At 33.3% G+C, this 20,497-nt stretch overlaps 2 protein-coding genes across 3 annotated transcripts; both read left to right on the top strand.

The window, feature by feature from the left end:
* The first annotated feature begins 164 nt into the window (after positions 1–164).
* LOC114759501 (uncharacterized) lies at positions 165–2,952 on the top strand. The gene is made up of 4 exons (XM_028948677.1): positions 165–308; positions 1,516–1,576; positions 1,670–1,853; positions 2,624–2,952. Exons 1-4 carry the CDS (start codon positions 195–197, stop codon positions 2,664–2,666), a joined length of 402 nt encoding a protein of 133 aa, XP_028804510.1. The 5' UTR covers positions 165–194; the 3' UTR covers positions 2,667–2,952.
* Positions 2,953–7,405: 4,453 nt separating this feature from the next.
* Positions 7,406–11,795, top strand: LOC114759493 (chloroplastic group IIB intron splicing facilitator CRS2-B, chloroplastic). 2 transcript variants are annotated; one of them, XM_028948671.1, is made up of 9 exons: positions 7,406–7,495; positions 9,021–9,237; positions 9,317–9,401; positions 9,501–9,568; positions 9,688–9,738; positions 9,824–9,897; positions 10,530–10,588; positions 10,675–10,751; positions 11,592–11,795. In XM_028948671.1, the coding sequence occupies exons 2-9, from the start codon at positions 9,025–9,027 to the stop codon at positions 11,706–11,708; spliced, it is 744 nt and encodes a 247-aa protein (XP_028804504.1). In that variant the 5' UTR covers positions 7,406–7,495; positions 9,021–9,024; the 3' UTR covers positions 11,709–11,795. The 2 variants fall into 2 exon arrangements, with proteins under 2 accessions (XP_028804504.1, XP_028804503.1); XM_028948670.1 differs by having other exon boundaries at positions 9,016–9,237.
* Positions 11,796–20,497: the final 8,702 nt, after the last annotated feature.

Raw genomic sequence — 20,497 nt, 5'->3', positions numbered from 1 at the left:
CCTAATTTGAATTTTGTGAATTTATAATTTTTTATTTAATTCTTACTTATTTAAATAAGGGGAAAAGGGAAAACAGCGAACTTTAAGACGACGTCGTTCCATAAGTTTGTTTTTCCATTTCCCCCCGATATTTGCTGTTATGTGTCGGCGACGAACTTTTCCGACGGAGTCGGGGACGGTGGGAATACTTGGCTATGGAAAAGGAAGAAGAGGATCGGAGAAGAGAAGCAGCAATCGCATCAACGCCTTGTCTACGGCCCAATTTCGCAGCCAGAGGACTCACTTCCGAGCAGCTTTTAAAATTCCGAGTACTCTAGTTTCTTTCTCATGACTCTTTGCTTTTTCTTTTTCTTTTTTTAATTAATAATTAGGCGCGATGTTTCTGTGATGTGGCTAGTTTCGTCTAGTACGTCTGCCTTTCAGAATTTCCATCATTTGAAAATTTGGAGAATTTTATGCATCTTGCTGCTGTGGGATAATGGCGACAAAGAAAGGAAAGAATATTTCCATATTTGCAGAAAAAAATTACTTTCGTGCTGATGTTTATATTGAAATTGAGTGCGACATGTATCCATTTCATTGCAATGATCTGTTAGAGGCGTTAATGAGTTTTCGGCTTCCAATAGTTTGATGGAACTTCCAAGAGGGTTTTTGTTGTGGGCTAAAAAAGCATATGCAATAGACCCTTAGTTTGCTGCAAGAGAAATATTAGCTGTACTCCTGAACTGAAAGGTACAAAATTTGTGGCAGGATAAATTATCCTACATGATAACAAGGAAAACAAGGATCCGAAGAAGAAAAGAACAGAAAAAGGCAACAATAGCTTAGGCATTATGCAAGGTTAGTCATTCTCTTTGCATACGAATAAGAGAGATTTCCCTTAAAACCTGTCAAAGTTGGGCCGTAGAAACCATCTTAACCAACAAATGTTAGGGTAGATAGATGTCCTTCGAGAGTTCAGCTTCTTTTCCGGCCAAATAAACCAGAAAACTCTTCTCTGTTGTATCTAGTCTGAACGCATTTCCTTGAACATTTTCTTTTTCTTGCCAAAACCTTATAATCATATGAGGATAAACTGCTTCCTAGTGTTGAGGCAAAGTCCATGCCACCCAACAAGTCTTAACAGTCTGTTCCACAGAATAATTCTCTGTTCCTTCATAATTCTCTTGGATAAAAGGCCTAGATTAAAAAGAATTCGAGTTCACTGGTTGACATGGAGGGTGGAAATGGCTGTTTCTTGCTTCTGTCTCCGCTAAGTAGCTGTTGCTGTTGTATAGCTAGATTCCTGTTATTGACTTTAAAACTATAATGTTGAATGTCTGAGCGCAACATGCAAATTTTGATTACGAATCTGGGTATTCACTGCTGGGAAGATTTAGTCGGTGCTTGAACATTATTTTCTTTGTCATTTTTTTTGGGGCTTAATGTAAATCAATTCTACCCCTATATTTATGTAGTTACTTACATGTTTATTACTATCCTCACTGATAGTGTCTGAAAATTTAAATGTCATAGGAACTGCACAAGAGGCGCTTACAGATAAAGTCAAAGTCAAAGAATAATGCAAAAGGCAAAGGTTATTCTGGTTATTTTATAGTTGAGGTTATTATTATTACTTTTTAAATATTATTTAACTTCCAACGTTCATCTGAAATTTCGTGTCTTGCAGATCATACCAAAACATCTAAAGTCCATGACTTCAGCATCCAGGACTCTGAAGTTTCAAATGTTGATAGCAAGGAGCCAAGTCTTTTGAATTGTGAAGTCTATGATAACAAAAAGGAATCCTCCTTGGAGCAGGATAATGTATCTATGAATCACACATCAAAGAAGCGACAGAAGTTGCATTGGGGGTGGGTATTACTTGACCTGGTTGATTTCCCCCTTTTATCAATTAGCACTCATTTCTCGATGATTAGAATTAAATATGCTTGTTCTAGCATTACTATTCATGTTCTTGATGCACGTAAATGCACATGTAAGGTGCCTATTGAGTTTCCAAAGAAAAACTAATGGTAATTGGTATGGAGAACTTCCCAGACACGTCCTAATTGAAAGGAAACATATGGCGGATAAGAGTCTGCTGAAATACATGAAATGTGTCTGGCTATGTTTCATTAACGCTTCGACATGCGCTGCGTGTTTCATAACTTTTCATATGCTCTCTGAAATTGTTGGACATGTTATCTCATATAGTCTGGCGTTTGCTCTACTGTGTCCATGCAGCAGGGGTTTTAGGGCTTTTTTATTTAGGAACTAAAATATTTAGTGAGAAGATGAAACTTGTAAGGACGAAAACTGTACCTTTGAGAAAGTTATACATCACAAATTTTAACTGGATTGTATAGTTAAATTCCTTAAGTATAATTCTCTCCTACAGTTTTCATTTACCGCACTGAATTTTTCAAATCACTTAGAAAGGCTTCTAAAACGGTTATTGCATTGGATGTCTTCCTGCCCTACTATTATGAGCCATGTTCAGTACAATTCGTTTCTCTAACTCCATGCACTGCTTAGGACCCTTATCAATTTCTAATAATTTATCTGTTTGATTTGTGTATGGCTTGGATTTTCTATACTTCATGTGATCTGTTCACAATAATTGTTGTTGTCACATTTGTAGGCTTGATACTAAGGAGAGATGGGAAAGGAAATCCAACATGTAACATGTAGACATATCACCATGGAACTGAACTGAGGAATCCTTGAAGTTAGAGCTTTGATGGAAGCCATAGAGCTTATAAAAGTGATGGTGTTGCATGTGGAACGCATATGAAGGAAACAATTGTCCATGTCCTTGGATTTATGGTATCCTACCATACTGTAATTGTCCATGTTCTTGTACCCTTTTTTTGTATTTATAATGTGTATAAGATGGAAGATTTTGAATTGGATATTCGTCAGAAAGGACTTGGATCACCATGGGGAGATACTAACTGCCCCTATGTGAAAGTTTTTCTTGACTTCACGTTGACACAAAAATACCAGCGAGGATTTATGAGGCAAAAAATGATCACTATCTAAGAGCTGATCAGCTGATTCAAGTGCCTCATGAACTTGAGTTGATGAAAATCTGCATATTACTAGTCTCAAACTTTAGTAGCGTGCTGTATTAACAATAATAGAATGGCTAATGTATGAATGATAATTAGATCGCGTAAAAAAATTGAATATTTCTGAAACAAAAGCATAATTTTAACTTTTTGAATAAAAGTTATGTTAAAGGAGGTATATCTATTTAGAATCCAATGACATATGAATCTAAATTAATTAAGTACCAAATACGCATGAATGTGGAGGAAGAGAAACATAGGCTTCGATGACATGAGAAGAGTATCTCAAATCCTCTCAATGTCGCAGGAGAGATCAAGAATTTATTGTCCTTCTCTAATTTAGCCTTCACTCATAATCTGGTTAATTCACATTTGGCTCCTAGCTATTTTTTGCTGCATCTGAACCCAATCATTAATTCTAATGGTTGGGTCATAATACTACATACAGCCGAAAGCAAGACGTGTGTTCTTCTGTGATATTAGTGGGCGTGTTTTCAAGGTCAGCCTCTCCAATATGTTCAATGGGCTTGAAGCGAGGGATGATCATTTTAGAAGTGTCTTCGTTTCAGGGGTGTTTGGCAAAACCAAGGAGGTGTTTGGATAGAAACCAAACCATGGTTTCAGAAATGCTTTTATGGATTACGAAGTAAATATATGGAGGAGATTACCTCGTTTGCGGAAAAGTATTTCTGAAACCATGGTTTTTGGTTTTCCAAACACCCCTAACCATGGTTTCAGAATCACTTTTCCGCAAAACGAGGTAACCTCCTCCACATATTTACTTATTAATCCGTAAAAGCACTTCTGAAACCATGGTTTGGTTTATATCAAAACACCTCCTCATTCTTTCTTGAATCATTAAATCCTCACTATTTTCTCTTGGAACCACATTACTACAAACTCTTGGCGTCAATTAAACAATGTGCTCAAGTGGAGTGGCTAATAAAAGGATAGGCACAGGAAATGTTTTTTCGGAAGATATTTCGGCCTTTCTTCCTTTGTTTATTATTTTTAATGTAGTTGTAGTTAATTCTCCCTCATTTGTAATTACTGACAGCGTGTTGGGATTGCCATTTCGACGAGGAAAAGTGTCTGGGACCCTGTGAAACGCAAGTTTGAGACTTGTTTCCAGACTGAAGGTTGTTTGGGTGGGATTTTAACTTTCTCCGTGTCTAACGCAGAGAGAGAAACAATGAAAATGAAGAGAATAATAAGAGTATATAAGTGAGTCTTATCTTAATCTAATAATATGATTTTTTTCCGGTAATAATTTAATTATTTTTCATTTATTATTTTTTCTAAATTTATCAAATTATATACATGTGATATGCTGTGTTAAATCCTCAATATAAGACCTAGTGGATTTGAAGAGATTATAAAAGCTAAATAAATTATTTGATTATATCGTATCTTACATGATCTCTCTAAAATATGTATATATATTACTAGATTACAAATAAATTTATAAATCAAGCAAATTAGTTTGGAGAATGTGGTACCATTTTCAATCATTTTATATCTGAACTTGCTTTTTTATTATTTATCCAAACAAGTTTTAATTTATTAACTGACTTTTATAAAAGTTAATCTAAATATAAATCATATTACACTAATTAACTTCTACTTTAACCCACGTTTACAAAAATCAGATGAAATAAAAGCCAGTTTTGTCATCACTTATCTAAACACACCCTAATTTCTTTTCAATGTTTCCTTTGACATTACCCTTATGATGTACTTGATCTTTTGTTTTTAATGTCATTAGGCCTTTTCAATGTTTCCTTTGACATTACCCTAAACCAAATGCTATATGATGGGAATTATTTTTCAAAATGCCGATTGTTCACTAGAGGAACAATTTTAGGAGGTGTTTGGATAGAAACCAAACTATGATTTCAAAAGTGATTTTATGGTCTACGAGGTAAATATGTGGAGGAGTTTATCTCGATTTACAGAAAGTACTTCTGAGAATCACTTTTCAGGGTATCCAAACACCCCTTTAAACTTATGCAGAACTCGTTCACTCAAAGAACTGTTTTTTGAATGTGACGTCGAAAAAGTGAAGTTGTTCATGAGGTGAACGATTTTAATTTTTTTACTTTAGTGGTCTCTTCTCTCATATACAATTTATTTGTTAACTCTTACATGCGTAATTTTTCAGCCAAGACAAATGACTCATTTATCCCTATTTGAAATTCCTTTCTAAAAAAATTAAAAAGGGGTCGATTCTATTAAATATAACATGTTTACCGGTGACCTGTATGGTTGGAATTAGTGGTCTCTTAAAACATGTTTACCGGTGCAACTGATCCCTATTTGAATTAACATGTTGGGTTGGTTTAAATTCTTATTGCATGACTGCATTATCATAGTGATAAGAACCAAAAAAAAAAAAAAAAAGTACATCAGTGCCAAACCAACTCATTAATTTCTCAAAAATAATATTAAAGCTGATTGATAAGAAACAGACTTATTAAAGAAAAAATATCAGATTTTTATAATTGAAAATTTGTTATTCTTATTTTTAAGCCCAATTGTAATATCTCTAATAACGATTTTTTTTAACATTTATAAAGTTCAAACCATTAATCTTGCTTAATTAAGTATTTTCCACTTAATTCTACCTGGCAAAAGAATCCGTAGTTAGTATCATCATTGCTAGTATCAATTTTTAACTTTCTTAACGTGAAAAAAAAGGAAAATTCCCAAAAAAAGGGACTTATCAAAAAAATTCTAAAAGAAATTGGTGGTTGAATTTCTAAAACTTCAAAATTTCACTTGAATTTACAAAAATATAAATAAGTTATAATAACTAAACTGAAATTTTAAAATGTTAATAAATTTACAATGTTGCTCTTATTATTATTATTTTTTTAAGAAAAACCTCAAGTACCATCATCAGTCACCCCAATATTCACTTATTCAATTAAATTAAAACATAGAGTAAATTAGTAATATTAATTTAAAAACATGTCATATAACGTGAATCGAGCTGTGAGACTCAAAAAGAGTTATTAACCACGCGTTATTAATGTTAAAAAAAATTTCATCAGGTTAACCATTCATTAATTTTTCCAATTTTTTTTGGTCAAAGAATTTCTCTAAGTTTAAAAATATATAATATAAAATAGTTAATAGTGTTAATAGAATTATGAATGACATTATATGAATTGTCAATAATCATATTACAAATGTTAAAAAATTTCTAGCTTAAAACCCTGAAAAACACGAGGTATCAATAATGTTACAAATATTAAAAAAAATCTCGGTTAAAAACCTAGAAAACACATGATAAATAATACTCCTCCGGTCCTAATTATAAGACCCAATTGACTTATTTGAGGAGATTAAGGAAGTAAGTTAAGTTGATTATTTATAATAAATAAGTGTTGTTATTCCTAAAATATCCTTGCTAATTAAGTATATTGGCTAAAACTATCATTATTAGAAGGATTATCTTTGAAAAAAATACATAAATATAAGAGATAAAATGGATTGGGTCTTATAATTAGGACCAAATAAAAAGTCAAATTGGGTCTTATAATAAGGACCGGAGGAGTATTAATAGAATTGTGAATATTGTTATAAGAGTTGGTAATCAAGTTGCGAATGTTAAAAAATTCAAACAAAAAAAGCCGACGGCCGAAGCTTCAGCACCGGTTGCTAGTGATTGTGACTTTGAGATTTTTTTAAAAAATTAAAAGGTAAAATTGTAAATTCAACAAATATGTCAAAATTTCAATTTAGTCATTATAACTTGTTTAGAATTTTGCAAATTTAAATGATCTTTTAGGGTTTTGAAAATTCAATTATAATTTTTTTAAATATTTTCTAAAAAAAATTTAATTATAAAAAAATCTTGAAAATAAGTGAATAGCCTAAACATGTTATCTTTTTTATTATTATAAAACTTGTCATTATTTATTCTTTATTTGTCAATCAATTTGAAGTAATTAAATGCTTGCCTTAAGATCGGATTGTAATTCTCACAAAAAAAAATCAAATACTACCTCTAGTTTTTAATATAAATTCTTATTTAACTTTTATTTTGGTTCTAATTATAACACCCCAATTCACTTTGTTTTTCATATTTATTTATTTTTTTTAAAATAATCATTCTAATAATAGTAGTTCTAGCCAATAATATACTTGATTAGCAATGATATTTTAAAAAAGATAACACCTATTTATTACAAACAACTAATTTAATTTTTTTTAGTATTAATTATTATAATAATACGTAAGATATTTAAACTTTAAAGCGCCGCACCGATTTTGCCACAACAGATTTTTCTCTTCCCAGGTACTTCTGAACTCCCACGCTCCTCTGGTTCGCTTGAAGTTAATCCTTCTACCCAATTTCTCAGACTTATCATCCTACGAAATAGACCAGGAAAGCCAAGGAAGCTTCAGAAGCTGCAACTTTGCATCTTCCATTTCAGGTTAGCATCTTCCTTTTCTTTTTCGCTTCAGTCTCCGTCCTTTCGTTCTTAACACGCGGCACCCATAGGATTTGCTGAGGGTAAATTGTGGGGAATTTTGAGAATTTAAAACTAATCTCTGTTGCATAGCATATCACTATCGAATCTTACCTGCATCTACCGCTGTTGTCTCGAAATCCCTAAACTCTTCTTTCGTTGAGGTTCTGTTTCTTGAAAACAACCTGCTTATTGGAGGTAGTAAAAATTCGAGATGGCTTATTTGGCAATGTTTCATATCCGAGCAAGAGCATGTTGAAAGCTCTAAAGGATAAGCAAATCCTGAGTGAATGTGCAGGAAGCTGTTAGGCATGGAGACTTCAGAAAACGAAAGTTTTCAATACGTGTCAGAGAATTCAAATTTTGGTTGTGTCGCAGTTTTAGTTATAATTTCATAGACATAAAACGGCTCATTAATTTGCATATGAACACTTGAAGTTTTTGTTCCTATTTTACTGTCGTGTCCTGACTGTCTTAGCGTCCATGCTTCCTAACATATTCTTGACTCTCTTCTAGCGTAGCCCCAACTTTCTTCATTTCCAATCTTCCCTTTGAAGTTTGTACATTTAAAGAGGTTAAAATGAATGAAATAATAAAACTACGCCATTTTTAATTTAAGCCCATGTAAAACCATTTCCAACTAAATATAATGGAGTAAGTGGTGGATCTGAAGTATTACAAATTGCTGACAACAATGGCAGCCTTTGGAGGATGCATGGGTTGCTGGAAATATTTTTCAGAGGTATATCCTGAAAATCAAAATATGATTTGTGTTCAGGTTACCAGCTACTTGCTTCTTATTCTGCTCAATGATGGTTCAAATCAGCAAGCTGGGAATTTAGATATAAATGTAAAATAAATGAGGATCTTTTAGCTTCACAGGAGTGAGAAACTTATCCAACTGAACAATCCAATCTGTTTTATGTGACGAATCTATGAGAGATAAAAATCAATTCCAAGGTAAGCTGATGGTCAGGGAAACTCTGGGATGAAGAAGGAAGGCCATGTTGACAATCCTGAAGTTAAATTTAGGAAGTTCTGTTTCTGGTGCGGTAAGAAATTGAAAACAATGTAGCTTGGTGGAACTTACTGATTTGCTACATAGGATCTGAATAATCAAATTCTTTGTGTTTATGATCGAGCAGGGTTCAGGACAAGTTTGAAATTTTTTTAGTAAAATAGGCCTTGAGTGAAAGAAATAAAACATTTGGGTTGAAATTAAGTTCACCTTAAACTTAAAGAGACATAAGTCTATACTTTTGCCCAAAACTAATCTTAGTTGTTGAAGTTTCCGGTAGGTTGGGGATTGAAAAAGGGAGCAGTAGTTGGAGATTTCTGCCCCATATGCTTCCACAAACTTTATTTTCCCTTATGCATTACTCAGTTTTCTCAGTTTGGAATGTCTCAGTGTGGTGTAATTTAGAGGAATTTGAACTATTTGATCAAGTGATTTTTTTTATCATCATTTGTATTTTTCATTTTAGGGTAGGTCAATGTTGTATGCAGCATCTGCCCCAAGCTTTTGTGTAACCTATCCAGGCAAACTGCATTTTCCTCGTTACATAACAAAGCATTCAGTTGCAACAAGGTGCTCAGTTCCTTCTTCAGTGCCGGAAAACAACAATGGAGCTAAAGTGGAATATACACCATGGCTCTTAGTTGGCTTGGGTAACCCTGGAAATAAATACCATGGCACTAGGCACAATGTAAGTGTTAACCAATATGTGATGCTGCTTGTTCTGTTGTACTTATATGTGTCTGTTCTTATAATTTTCTTTCTATTAGGTTGGATTTGAAATGGTTGACAGAATTTCCAAGGCAGAAGGGGTTTTGATGAACACAATTCAATCAAAAGCCTTGATTGGAATAGGTGCATTACTTACTTCCATTATGTGTGTGTGTTTATAGTTTCTTTCCTCTTATTACCTCCCAATTTACTGATTCAGATTTCTTCTTGTGATCAGTACAGGCTCAATAGGAGAAGTACCAATTTTGTTGGCAAAGCCTCAAACATACATGAACTTTTGTGGGGAATCGGTTTGTTTTCCATCACATAATGTGTCTTATTTCTCATCATATGAAGAATATTTGTTCTGTGGCTTTTTAGGTGAATTTCTGTGCCTGACGTAATAATCTTCTTTGTGCTGTACTTGAAGGTCGGACCACTTGCTGCATACTATAAAGTACCCTTGCGCCATATTTTACTAGTATGTTTTTCTGTACCTTGCTACGCTCAAAGTAATGTTTGATAAAATAGTGACGGTTAACAAGTTTGTGGTATTTTCAATATAGGTTTATGATGAGATGAGCCTTCCAAATGGTATTTTAAGGCTCCAACCTAAAGCAGGACATGGCCATCACAATGGGTAATGTTAAATTGCCTCTAACATGTTTTATAACAATTTCTTGTCCTCTCTAATTTGTCAAAACTAAATGCTTCCTTTGTCCCTTAAAATAGGGCCCAATTTTCAGCCTTTTTTTTGGTCTCAAAATATAAGTCCCGATGGGAATTTTCAGATGTAATCAGTGCATGTTTCAAAAAATACCTCTTATGAAAAATCTGAATTACCTATCTCACCCTTGATATTTAAATATGCACTCTTTTCCCATGGCACTTACTTGAGGGTAAGAATGGAAAGAAAAGAACAAAGTTTTACGTATCTCATAAATTTTAGTATTTCCTTGGGTTTTGTGGTTTTCAAAATTGGGACTTATATTACTGGATGAAGGAACTTTACCCTTTTGATGGTGAAGATTTGGTATGTAGTGGTTGTAGAGAAACACCGAAGATTCTAAAAGGAGGTTTTATTGCTTTCTTTACTTTGTGAGGCTCCTAGGTCTCTATCTAATAAACAAAATTTACCCTAAGCATCACGCCAAAACCATTCTGACAGTAAGTTATTTTAGATATCAGTAGCAATATATTTTTCTATACTCGCCATAAACCACCAGCAAATCATACCATGAGAGTTATGTAACCTGTGTTAGATTGTTACAGAGTTAAGAATGTAATTGGGCATTTGGATGGCTCTCGTGCATTTCCTCGACTTTGCATCGGTAAATTCCTTGTGTTCTATTACTGAAAAATGCTGCATTCATATCAATTACAGCAGTATTGGATTTAACAGATGCTGTATTTGTAGGAATTGGTAATCCCCCTGGAAACATGGACATGAAAGCTTACCTTCTACAACGCTTCAGTTCAGTTGAGCGTAAACAGGTGATACATTGTGTTTATCTTGGAGATAAGATTTGGGCAGTCAAGATTTTATATGGATAGTGTAAGATTGCGGGTTTTTTGTTCTTATTAAGTTTTAATAATCATTTTTTAACTTGGCAATTAAAAGACTTTTTCATTTTGAAACTGAATATTCGGAAAAATTTCGGTCAAAAAAATATTCGGAAAAATGACTTATCTTATTATTGATCAAAGGAGATATATATACAGTGAGTCTGAGAGCATTTACATAACAAAATGTAACTACTTCATAGCAACATAATTTATCTAACAAAATATCCATTTTACACTTGATACATTTTGCATCGGATTTCATTTCGCATATGAACAGTCTGGATTAAAGACGAACACCCTTTTTGCTCATCTTTTAAATAAGCTGAGAGTCTATTTTCATAGAAGGAAGGTAACATCTTTGCAGAAAGAAAAATATTGATCTCTTACATCAAACTAAACACGGATTCTGTCCTGAGCACTGTGATCCATACTTCCTATATATTATGCATAGCTTGGATTCCTGTAGATTTTAGGGAAAATCCCCGTGTGGTCCCAACAAAAAGGAATGTGCTTACCTACCCAAAAGCCTTATAACAATTGAATGATGAGTTTAGTACGAGAAATGACAATAAAGTACATGTTACTTACTCGTCATTGGATTTTTTTTAGTATTATATTTTTTCTTTGAAACTGCCGGTGATTGTCCCTAAATTTGATTAATTTATGATTGATTTGTCGGTACTGTTTGAGTGCTGCAGATCGTTTTTTTTTTTTTTTTTCCGTCACTCTTGTTTATTTTACTTTGGTTTCGTTGCTTTAAATTAACAGATTGATGATGCATTGGACCAAGGCGTTGAAGCTGTAAGAACCTTAGTTTTCAATGGCTTCAATCAGCATGTCAATAGATTCAATTTGGGGCAGAAGTATAAGTACCACAAAGTTTAAATTTTTTTTCCTCAAATGTTTTAGCTGAAATCAACTCTTCTATCAAATGCATAACCAATCATTTTCAAGACAGATGGCATTGGCATCCTTCTTGTATATCCCCAGTTAGTAGGTAACTAGAGCAAGAAAAGCAAGCCGAGTGTGAGGGCCGGACTAGGAATTTTTCTCTTCAAATAGAAAATGGCTTAACAGGGTTGGTCTTGTAGGGTCGAGAATTTAAACGGGCCGGCCCATTTAGGTCTTTTTTTTTAAAAAAAACTTTTTTTTAATATAATTTTAATATTATTAATTCCTTTACGTTATTAATGATAATTCAAATATTTAGTTTTATTATCATTTTGGAATTAAATTCCACAAAATAGTTTGATTTATTTGGTTTTGGACAATAATTTTTTCAATTAAATCTAAAAAATAGGTTAATTTGGACTTTAATAATAATTTAATAATAATTTGATTTATATTATAATAATTGGACAATAATTCCACACTCGTAGGGAGAGAGGGAGGGATTTTAATCATTTCCTCTTATTTGGCAACACACAAGTTTTAGAAGAGGAGGGAAAATTTTAAAATTTTTTCCTCCCCTTCCCTCCTCAACCTCCCCTCCAAAATTGGGAGGATTTAGAAGGAAATGGCAATATTTTGTTATGTTGTGACCATTATATTCATATTTTGTCATCTTGTGACTATTATGTCTATATTTTGTCATGTTGTGACCATTATGCCTATATCTTAAATAAAATAAGAGCAAAATTATCCATATTAAAATATTTTCTCCTCTACTCTCCTCTTTTTTTATAAATCCAAACAAGATAATATTAAAATCCTTCTATTCTCCTCTCCTCTCATTCCCTCCATTAAAATCCTTTCCCTCCCCTTCCTCTCATTGAGCCAAACATACCCTTAAGAATTGGAGCTCACTCACTGAATCAAAAGTATGAGCTAACAACTCGCTAGCTCCCTCATCAATCAAACTCTAAAACCGTAGCAGTCTAATAACAAGTATGGACTCAATTCAGTTGAAATTCATAAGCATAGTAATAATTTAGTAGCTCTATGAGAAGCACAACCGTACATTATCTTGGACATCATTCGAATCAATCATAGAATTTAAATCAACACTAAAATTGATTCTACCAAAAAACAAATGAGGCAAACTCAACTCGACTTGCAAATGAATTATTACTCTACGATTCTCAAACACATTTCGTTAGTTCCAGCAGAATAACAATCCAATTCAGATCCTGAAATCATAAGATGAAACGTACAACTCGTCCAATTCAAAATACAAATCTAGAATAGAACTAAGGAATGAAGACAGCTCCCTACCAAATCGGAGACTCAGGCTCGGCTACACTTCGAGGAAGACCAATAGAGATCAGCCACGCATATTTTGACTTCGCACCACAAGAGAACTGAAGAATGCTTCGGTCATAGTGGAAGTGATGGAGATTGAGTGGAAGAGAATGAGAAAAGATTGGAGGCTGCAGAAGCGAAGTGATTGCAGGGAGGAGTTGATGATGATCAGATCAAGAGTGGAAGTGTATGGAAGACGGAAGAAATGAATCCCGTGTGGTGATGATCTGTTCTAAGCAAATCTAAGGTAGTGAAGATGAGATGAGCTGTCTCCAAATCTCTTCCAACGGTTCATAACAGAGTGCTCTTTCCCTCCGGTTCCTTCAAAATGCCGCACTCCACTATTCACTATCTCCCTCCTATCGCTTTTGGGCTGGGCCTGATAAAACAAATTAAAGGAGTAATTGGTTCACAGCCCAAAAGTGCTAAAAATATGACACTTGGTTCTTAACTTGATCAGTTATGATATTTTTTTTATTTCTTTCCCAGAGAACAATTACATTTAGATCACAAAATTGCTGTTTGATCTACCAATTAAGCCAAGAATTCACTGCACAAAAAGGGTTTATCAATATGTGTTGATATTTATAAACGATATATATATTTGATAAGAGAGTATTTTTATATTTATATAATTGTGATTCTATAATTTGAATTAGAAATTTATGAGTTTTAATAACGATACATCTCAAACTAAAATAAAATAATAGATATACTATAAAATTTAAAAGTAAAATTTTTATGAAGAAGAAAAATTTGATATTTTTGTTACTAAAGAAGAGCATACTCATGAAGAAGAGCAACTAATAATAGTTAGGGCTGCACATGGGCAGGGCTGGGCAGGGCAAGCCCCTTGCCCGATGCCCAGCCCGAAAGATGAGTGGGCTGCGTTTTGCAGCCCGTTGCCCGGCCCTGCCCAGTAGAAGCCCTAACCATTTTGGGCAGGGCAAGGGCGGGCTGGGCAGGGCGGGCTTTTCTGCCCAGCGTAATGACACAATGCCCTATGTCATATGTAAAAAAAAAAAAATCAATTATCATGTTTTGAGACAAATGAGAGGAAAAAAATTATCACGAATGAGTCTATCACTCATATATATATATATATATATATATATAAGGCCTATGTAGTCTTATTCTTTAGCTTTTGATTTCTTATGGGAGGTAAAAAAAATATATTTAATAATTAGAATATTTAATAATTAAGCTAAATCAGTATTTCAATTTCTTAGTTTATCCATATAGTTGGTGGATTCTTATAATCATGTGAAAGCACAAAATTTGAAAGGTGGTTTTATTTTATTTTTTTGTTTTAAAAAATTGGATGTAAGAGAAAAAGAAGAACATTTGACTTGGAGTAATTTAGCATATTGAATCTTATATTTTGATATTTAGCTCTTTTATATAATTATAATTTTTATGTTCCTTTCATTTTTTCTAATTTTACCTATTTTTTTTAGCTAAAATAAAAGAGATAATTGCTTGAAATAATATTATCTTATATATATAATTATATTTTTTTCGGGCAGGGCCAAATGGGCAGGGCAGCATACCCTGCCCGCGGCCCTGCCCTGCCCGTGAATCAGCCCGGCCCGAAGATGCCCATTTTTGCTTGGGCAGCTTTTTATTGGGTTGGGCTGGGCATTTTTCTTGCGGGCTCGGGCGGGCTTATTGGGCATGCGGGCCTCATGCACACCCCTAATAATAGTGATGATGAAGTTTCAAAAAAATTAATGATAGTGTTTATCTATTACACATTTGTACCGTTGATAGAATTTTTGGATGTTTTCTTGTTGTTAATTGATGTTTTAGATGTTCTTGGATATTGATGGATATTTAGATATGATTTTTGTATTTGTGACTTCATTTTATTCATCTTTATGCCTTTTATTAGTAATTCCATTGTTTTATTTTCACTTTTTTGGATAAAACATGTGAAAAATATTTTTTTAAAAAATTAGATTTTTTCTTAAACGGGCCAAAAACCTATTGGATAGCCCTAAGCCCATCAGTTTAAGTGTTGGGCTTAACAAAATGAGACATTTCTCAAATTTTGGCCTTGCAAGTCTTGCCCGTTTAAGCTCGCAGCCCTGTAGGCTGGCCGTATTTCATATACTATTGGTAATATGGTCAAGGCCGCAAGCCCAACTCACCATGGTGTGGGCTACTTTAGCCCATATCACTTTAGGCATGCTCCACCACAGTCTAGCCTGCAGGTTGGCCCACTTTTTTGTTTTAAATAAAAAAATTTTTCATGCAGTTCTCAATATATTATATAAAATAGTTGGAGGATGTTGACCCTCAAATTTCACATGCACATTGTCCCATTCATATAATTACATATGCAATTAAACACTTTATATATACATATATAGTTATATAAAGAGCATTGTCCATCTTTTATTTTTATCTATTTGTTGTTCTACTACACACACTTTTATAAGATTAAATAAACATGTGATAGTTGTATGTGTGTGTGTGTAAAAGATCTACTTAATTAATTTGGATAAGAAAATTAGTTAAATTAATTATTTATAAGAAAATATATATTGGCTTTTCTAAAATATCTTAGTAAATTATAAATTAATTCTCATATTATTTTATCATAACCCACTACTCAAGTTCAAAACTCTAAGTCTAATTTTAACATTTTAAATTGAGTCTAACCCACACCAATAATCATAGTTTTTTTAATAAAAAAAATGGCCCACCAAATCCCCTTGGACCAACTAGCACCGCCACTGGCTAGTCTGTATCCACACCCAATCCATTTTACCAGTTTCCCAACAATTTTATGTTTTATCTTTCCAGGTCAAAGGTCTAGTAGAATCTTCCATCCTCTCAATATCTTTTATGAAAATTACATTTTTTTAATAGAAACTTTATTAGAAAAAAAAGGAAGACAATACAATAAAACGAAGTCCTAAACCCCTTCATCAACCTCCTCCTCTTACTCTAAAGGTAAGCGTACAAAAATTTTCTACCATTATGTGTGAAGATTTAGCTAAAAAAAAAAAATCTAAATGCTCCCAAAGGTATCGTTAATAAGAACATGCCAATCCCTATGTAACAATAATCTAGCATCCTCAACCATGTCTCTGAATGGATGAGAACTAACACAACTTCTAGTATGTAGGTTCAAGGCTTTTATATAGTTGAAAAACAAAACAATGTTCCTATACCCTTTGGCCCAACAAAGGTTTAGGCCATGTATGATTCTAATTAATTCTGTTATGGTTGGTGGAACCTTAGTGAGTTTGCACTTGAAACCAGTTATCCAATTGTCATTTTTGTCCTTGGCAATTCCCCTACATCCACTATCTTCATTAGATAAGACTGAACCATCTACTTCTAACTTGATGAAGTCACCCTGGGATCTGCTATGCACTTTAACTTCTCCTAAAAAATTACCATAAAACTTAGTTATTTATGAGATCTCGATCCTAATAGGCCCTAAGGAAACTGGACTTGTTGGTCTAGTACTCATCACTGCTCATGGGGTTAAAGAGTTTTTGGCATCTTAAGACCCATATATCCTAGTAGATATAGCCAAATAGAGATGTAAGGAGAGATAGGATCACCCTCTCTGATACCTGAAGAAGCTTGGAATTCATCAATAGGTTCTCTATTCTCAAGAACTCAGAAGGAAACACTAGTAATACACACCATAATTAGTCTACATAGTTTATCATCAATGCCCACTAACTTGAGAGTACCAAGAATGAAGGGCCACTCCAGTCTATCATTCGTCTTTTCCAAGTCAACGTTGATTGCAAACCATCCTCTATTACCTGTCTTTTGTCTCATAGAGTGAATGACCTTTTGAGTAATGATAATGTTGTCACTACTCTGTCTCCCTGTGATAAAACTACATTAATGCCTCCCTACCACCTTATCCATAATGTTTTTGAGTCTTATCCTAATCAATTTTGTTAAAATTTTATAACTCACATTACAAAGAGAGATAGGTCGAAAATCTTTTAGTTGTTTTGGTTGGTCTAATTTGGGTATGAGTATTAGCTTTGTTAAAAAAAAACACACAGACACACATTTTTTACCTGGCCATTGAGAAAAATTACATAACCTTAAATTAAAATAGATAGACTTGTTATATTTTCGTTCTCTTGAGTGATGAATCATTGGTGAGTGATGAACTCTGAAATTAACACTTATTTTCTTAAAAGATTGAGAAAGTTCAAATTCTTTTATATAAAAAAAGATCATCTGATACTGATGCCAAACAAGTGAGAAAGCTTGTATATTGAATTTTAGCTTATGTGTAGATAATTTTTAAAATTTTAAAATTTCTATAATAAAGCCTCTTAAACTTTTCCAAGCCCACCTTGATTGCAAACCATCCTTTATTACCAGTCTTTCGTTTCATATAATAAATGATCTCTTGAGCAATAATAATGTTGTCACTACTCTGTCTCCCAGTGATAAAGCTACATTGATGCCTTCCTACCACCTTATCCATAATGTTTTTGAGTCTTCTGCTAATCAGCTTTGTTAAAATTTTAGGAAAAATTACTGTAAAGTCCCAAGCAAGAGATTTTATCACTGTAAAGTCCCTGGAAATTCTAAAATAAATCTGAAGTCCTAAGGGACTTAATTGTGAAAGATTTCAATTGAGCAATCACAAAACTACCCTCATTTATTTGAAAGAAAATGTGAGGGTTTCTTTTTTATTCGCACAGCTCCGTCGCCTCTCGCCTCTCGCCTCTCGCCTCTCTCCTTATCACCTCTCACCTCTTTGACTGTGATATTCTACTATACTCCTCGCCTCTATGACTCCATCTTTGCCTCACACCTATTGCTTCTCATTGTCACTACTAACTTCCCTGTTTTTCGCTTCTCATTCTGTGGGTTATAAAATGATGCTTTGTTTTTTGCTAATGGATGCTTTGTTTCTGTTGAAAATGAATGAATATGACAGTTTTTTATTGTTATAATCCTTGTAATGCGATGGTTAAATGTGTTGTTAATTGCTATATTGAAGGTTGTCAATCTAACTGCATGATTTGTCAATGACAAGTGATTGTGACAAGTTGATATGAAGGATGTTAAGCTCAAGCGGGAAGTATTTATTCTGTTACCTCCATATATGGAGACAATTTATTAATAGTGTAGAAGGTGAAATACAATATGTTAGAGATGGTAGCATATATAGCATTTTGCTTTTTTATTGGATAATATAATGACAGCTAAATATAAAGTTAAGTTAATGTGTATTGACATTGTTTAATGGTTATAAAGTTTTTCTTTAATATCCTTATCATGTCTAGAAATGATACGGCTATTAATACTGAAAAAACAAATGCTAGCTATGATGACATGACAAATATATATCACAGTCTTCTCTGCTAGATTCATTGACAACCTCAATAGCGAGTATTGACAACCCGAGAAGAAGTCGTTGACAACTTTGACATTGTCGCTAACAACTGACTCTGTGGAATAGCACAGCCTCTAACCAAATAATATTATTATCATATATAACAAATTTAATAATAAAATGGAAAGCTCTTTCAAGTCATTAATAGCTTTAAGTAAACCCAATTTAATTACAACAAAATTTTAATACAGAAATCTATTGATAACCTTAATAGCGAGTATTCACAACCCAAGAGGAATCTGTTAACAACCTCGATAGTGTCGCTAACAACTAACTCTGTAGGATGGCACAGCCTCTAATCAGATAGTATTATTATCACTTATAGCCACTTTAACAATAAAATGGGAAGCTCTTTCAAGTCATTAATAATTTTAAGTGAACCAAATTGGATTACAGCAAAATTTTATTGTACAAATTCATTGACAACCTTAACAACAAGTGTTGACAACTCAAGCAGAAGTCGTTGATAACCTTGGCAGTGTCACTAACAACTGACTCTGTGGGATAGCACAGCTTCTAACCAAATAGTATTGTTATCATATATAACGATTTTAACAATAAAATAGGAAGCTCTTTCAAGTCATTAATAACTTTAAGTGAACCCAATTGGATTATAGCAGAATTTTATTACAGAAATCTATTGACAACCTCAACAGCAAGTGTTAACAAGCCAAGAGGAATCTGTTGATAACATCAGCAGTGTCACTGACAACTGACTTTGTGGGATAGCACAGCCTCGAACCAAATAGTATTATTATCATAGAGAACAAATTTAACAATAAAATGGGAAGCTTTTTCAAGTCATTAACAGTTTTAAGTGAACCCAATTGATTACAGTAGAACTTTATTACAGGGATTCATTGACAACCTTAACGGTAAGTGTTAACAACACAAGGGGAATCTATTGACAACCTCGGCAGTGTTGCTTATAACTGACTTTATGGGATAGCACAACCTTCACATGACATCAAATTATAACCAAATAATATCATATCGCAACTTTAACACTAAAATCACGTGTTAAGAAATCATAAAACACTAGAAGTACATGAAATTGTCATGTTATATCAGTAACTTAATTCAGACTGCCAATGACAACCTCCACAGCATGTGATAACAAGTCCATGACAATCTATTGACAAGTACAACAAAATAAAAATATGATATTATATCATATTACTTTTAGATGTCATTTACCACTTTATATATATATATATGTATAATGTAACAATACCAAATTTACAACCCACTCAAAAAAGCAGGTGGGTTGCATGTGTACATAATGACCGAGAACTTGATGTGTATGTAATGGCATTTACAAAATAATACTGTTACATGCATTCACAAAATGCTTCCACTTTTTGGAATTCATTTTTAAAATTGGGGTTGACATCATTTGTGAACCACATGGTAATGATAGTGGTTCTTCACTGAACACATTGGATGGAGACATAGACAATACATCTGAACTTCTGAACAAGTCTTTCATTCTGCATAACAGGACAAGTCATGGGATTATTAATGACAACCTTCGACCACTGCAATAACAATTTAAACAGAACAATTGACAACATGCAACACTACTTTAAAATTTAAATAATACAACTCACACATGTTGCTCTTCTATTGGAACATTCTTTGTTAGTTGTGAATTTTCGTCTCTATTTTCTCCTATATATACATGGTTGCTGTCACCATTGAAGTTAATTAAATGTTCCACTCCTCCATTATCTACAAGGTCTACAAATATACACTCATGCAAGGTTATTGTGAAGTTTATAACCATTCCATTACTTTTTTTCCCCACAATTGATGTTACCATTATTTTAAATTCTTCATATGCTGTGCCTTCCTTAATCATTCTTGTTCTCACACCACCTCCAATATATTGCATTTTACCTTCTACATCATTAATAATTTGTCTCCTTATATGGATGTAACAGAACAAATACTTCCTGCTTAAACTTACCATCCTTCATATCAACCTATCACAATCACTTGTCGTTGACAAGTCATACAGTTAGATTGACAACCTTCAATG

The sequence above is a fragment of the Neltuma alba genome, unplaced genomic scaffold (genome assembly GCF_004799145.2).
Source record: "Neltuma alba isolate B1F8T4 unplaced genomic scaffold, ASM479914v2 tig00010855_pilon, whole genome shotgun sequence".
NCBI lineage: Eukaryota > Viridiplantae > Streptophyta > Magnoliopsida > Fabales > Fabaceae > Neltuma > Neltuma alba.
This window is presented reverse-complemented; position numbering and strand designations above follow the sequence as displayed.

Coding starts and splice junctions, on each gene's coding strand:
- LOC114759501 (XM_028948677.1), top strand. CDS start 195: ATGGAAAAGGAAGAAGAGGATCGGAGAAGAGAAGCAGCAATCGCATCA. Junction 1,577..1,669: donor GAATAATGCAAAAGGCAAAG/GTTATTCTGGTT, acceptor CGTGTCTTGCAG/ATCATACCAAAACATCTAAA. Junction 1,854..2,623: donor CGACAGAAGTTGCATTGGGG/GTGGGTATTACT, acceptor TCACATTTGTAG/GCTTGATACTAAGGAGAGAT.
- LOC114759493 (XM_028948671.1), top strand. CDS start 9,025: ATGTTGTATGCAGCATCTGCCCCAAGCTTTTGTGTAACCTATCCAGGC. Junction 9,238..9,316: donor ACCATGGCACTAGGCACAAT/GTAAGTGTTAAC, acceptor TCTTTCTATTAG/GTTGGATTTGAAATGGTTGA. Junction 9,402..9,500: donor AAAAGCCTTGATTGGAATAG/GTGCATTACTTA, acceptor TGATCAGTACAG/GCTCAATAGGAGAAGTACCA.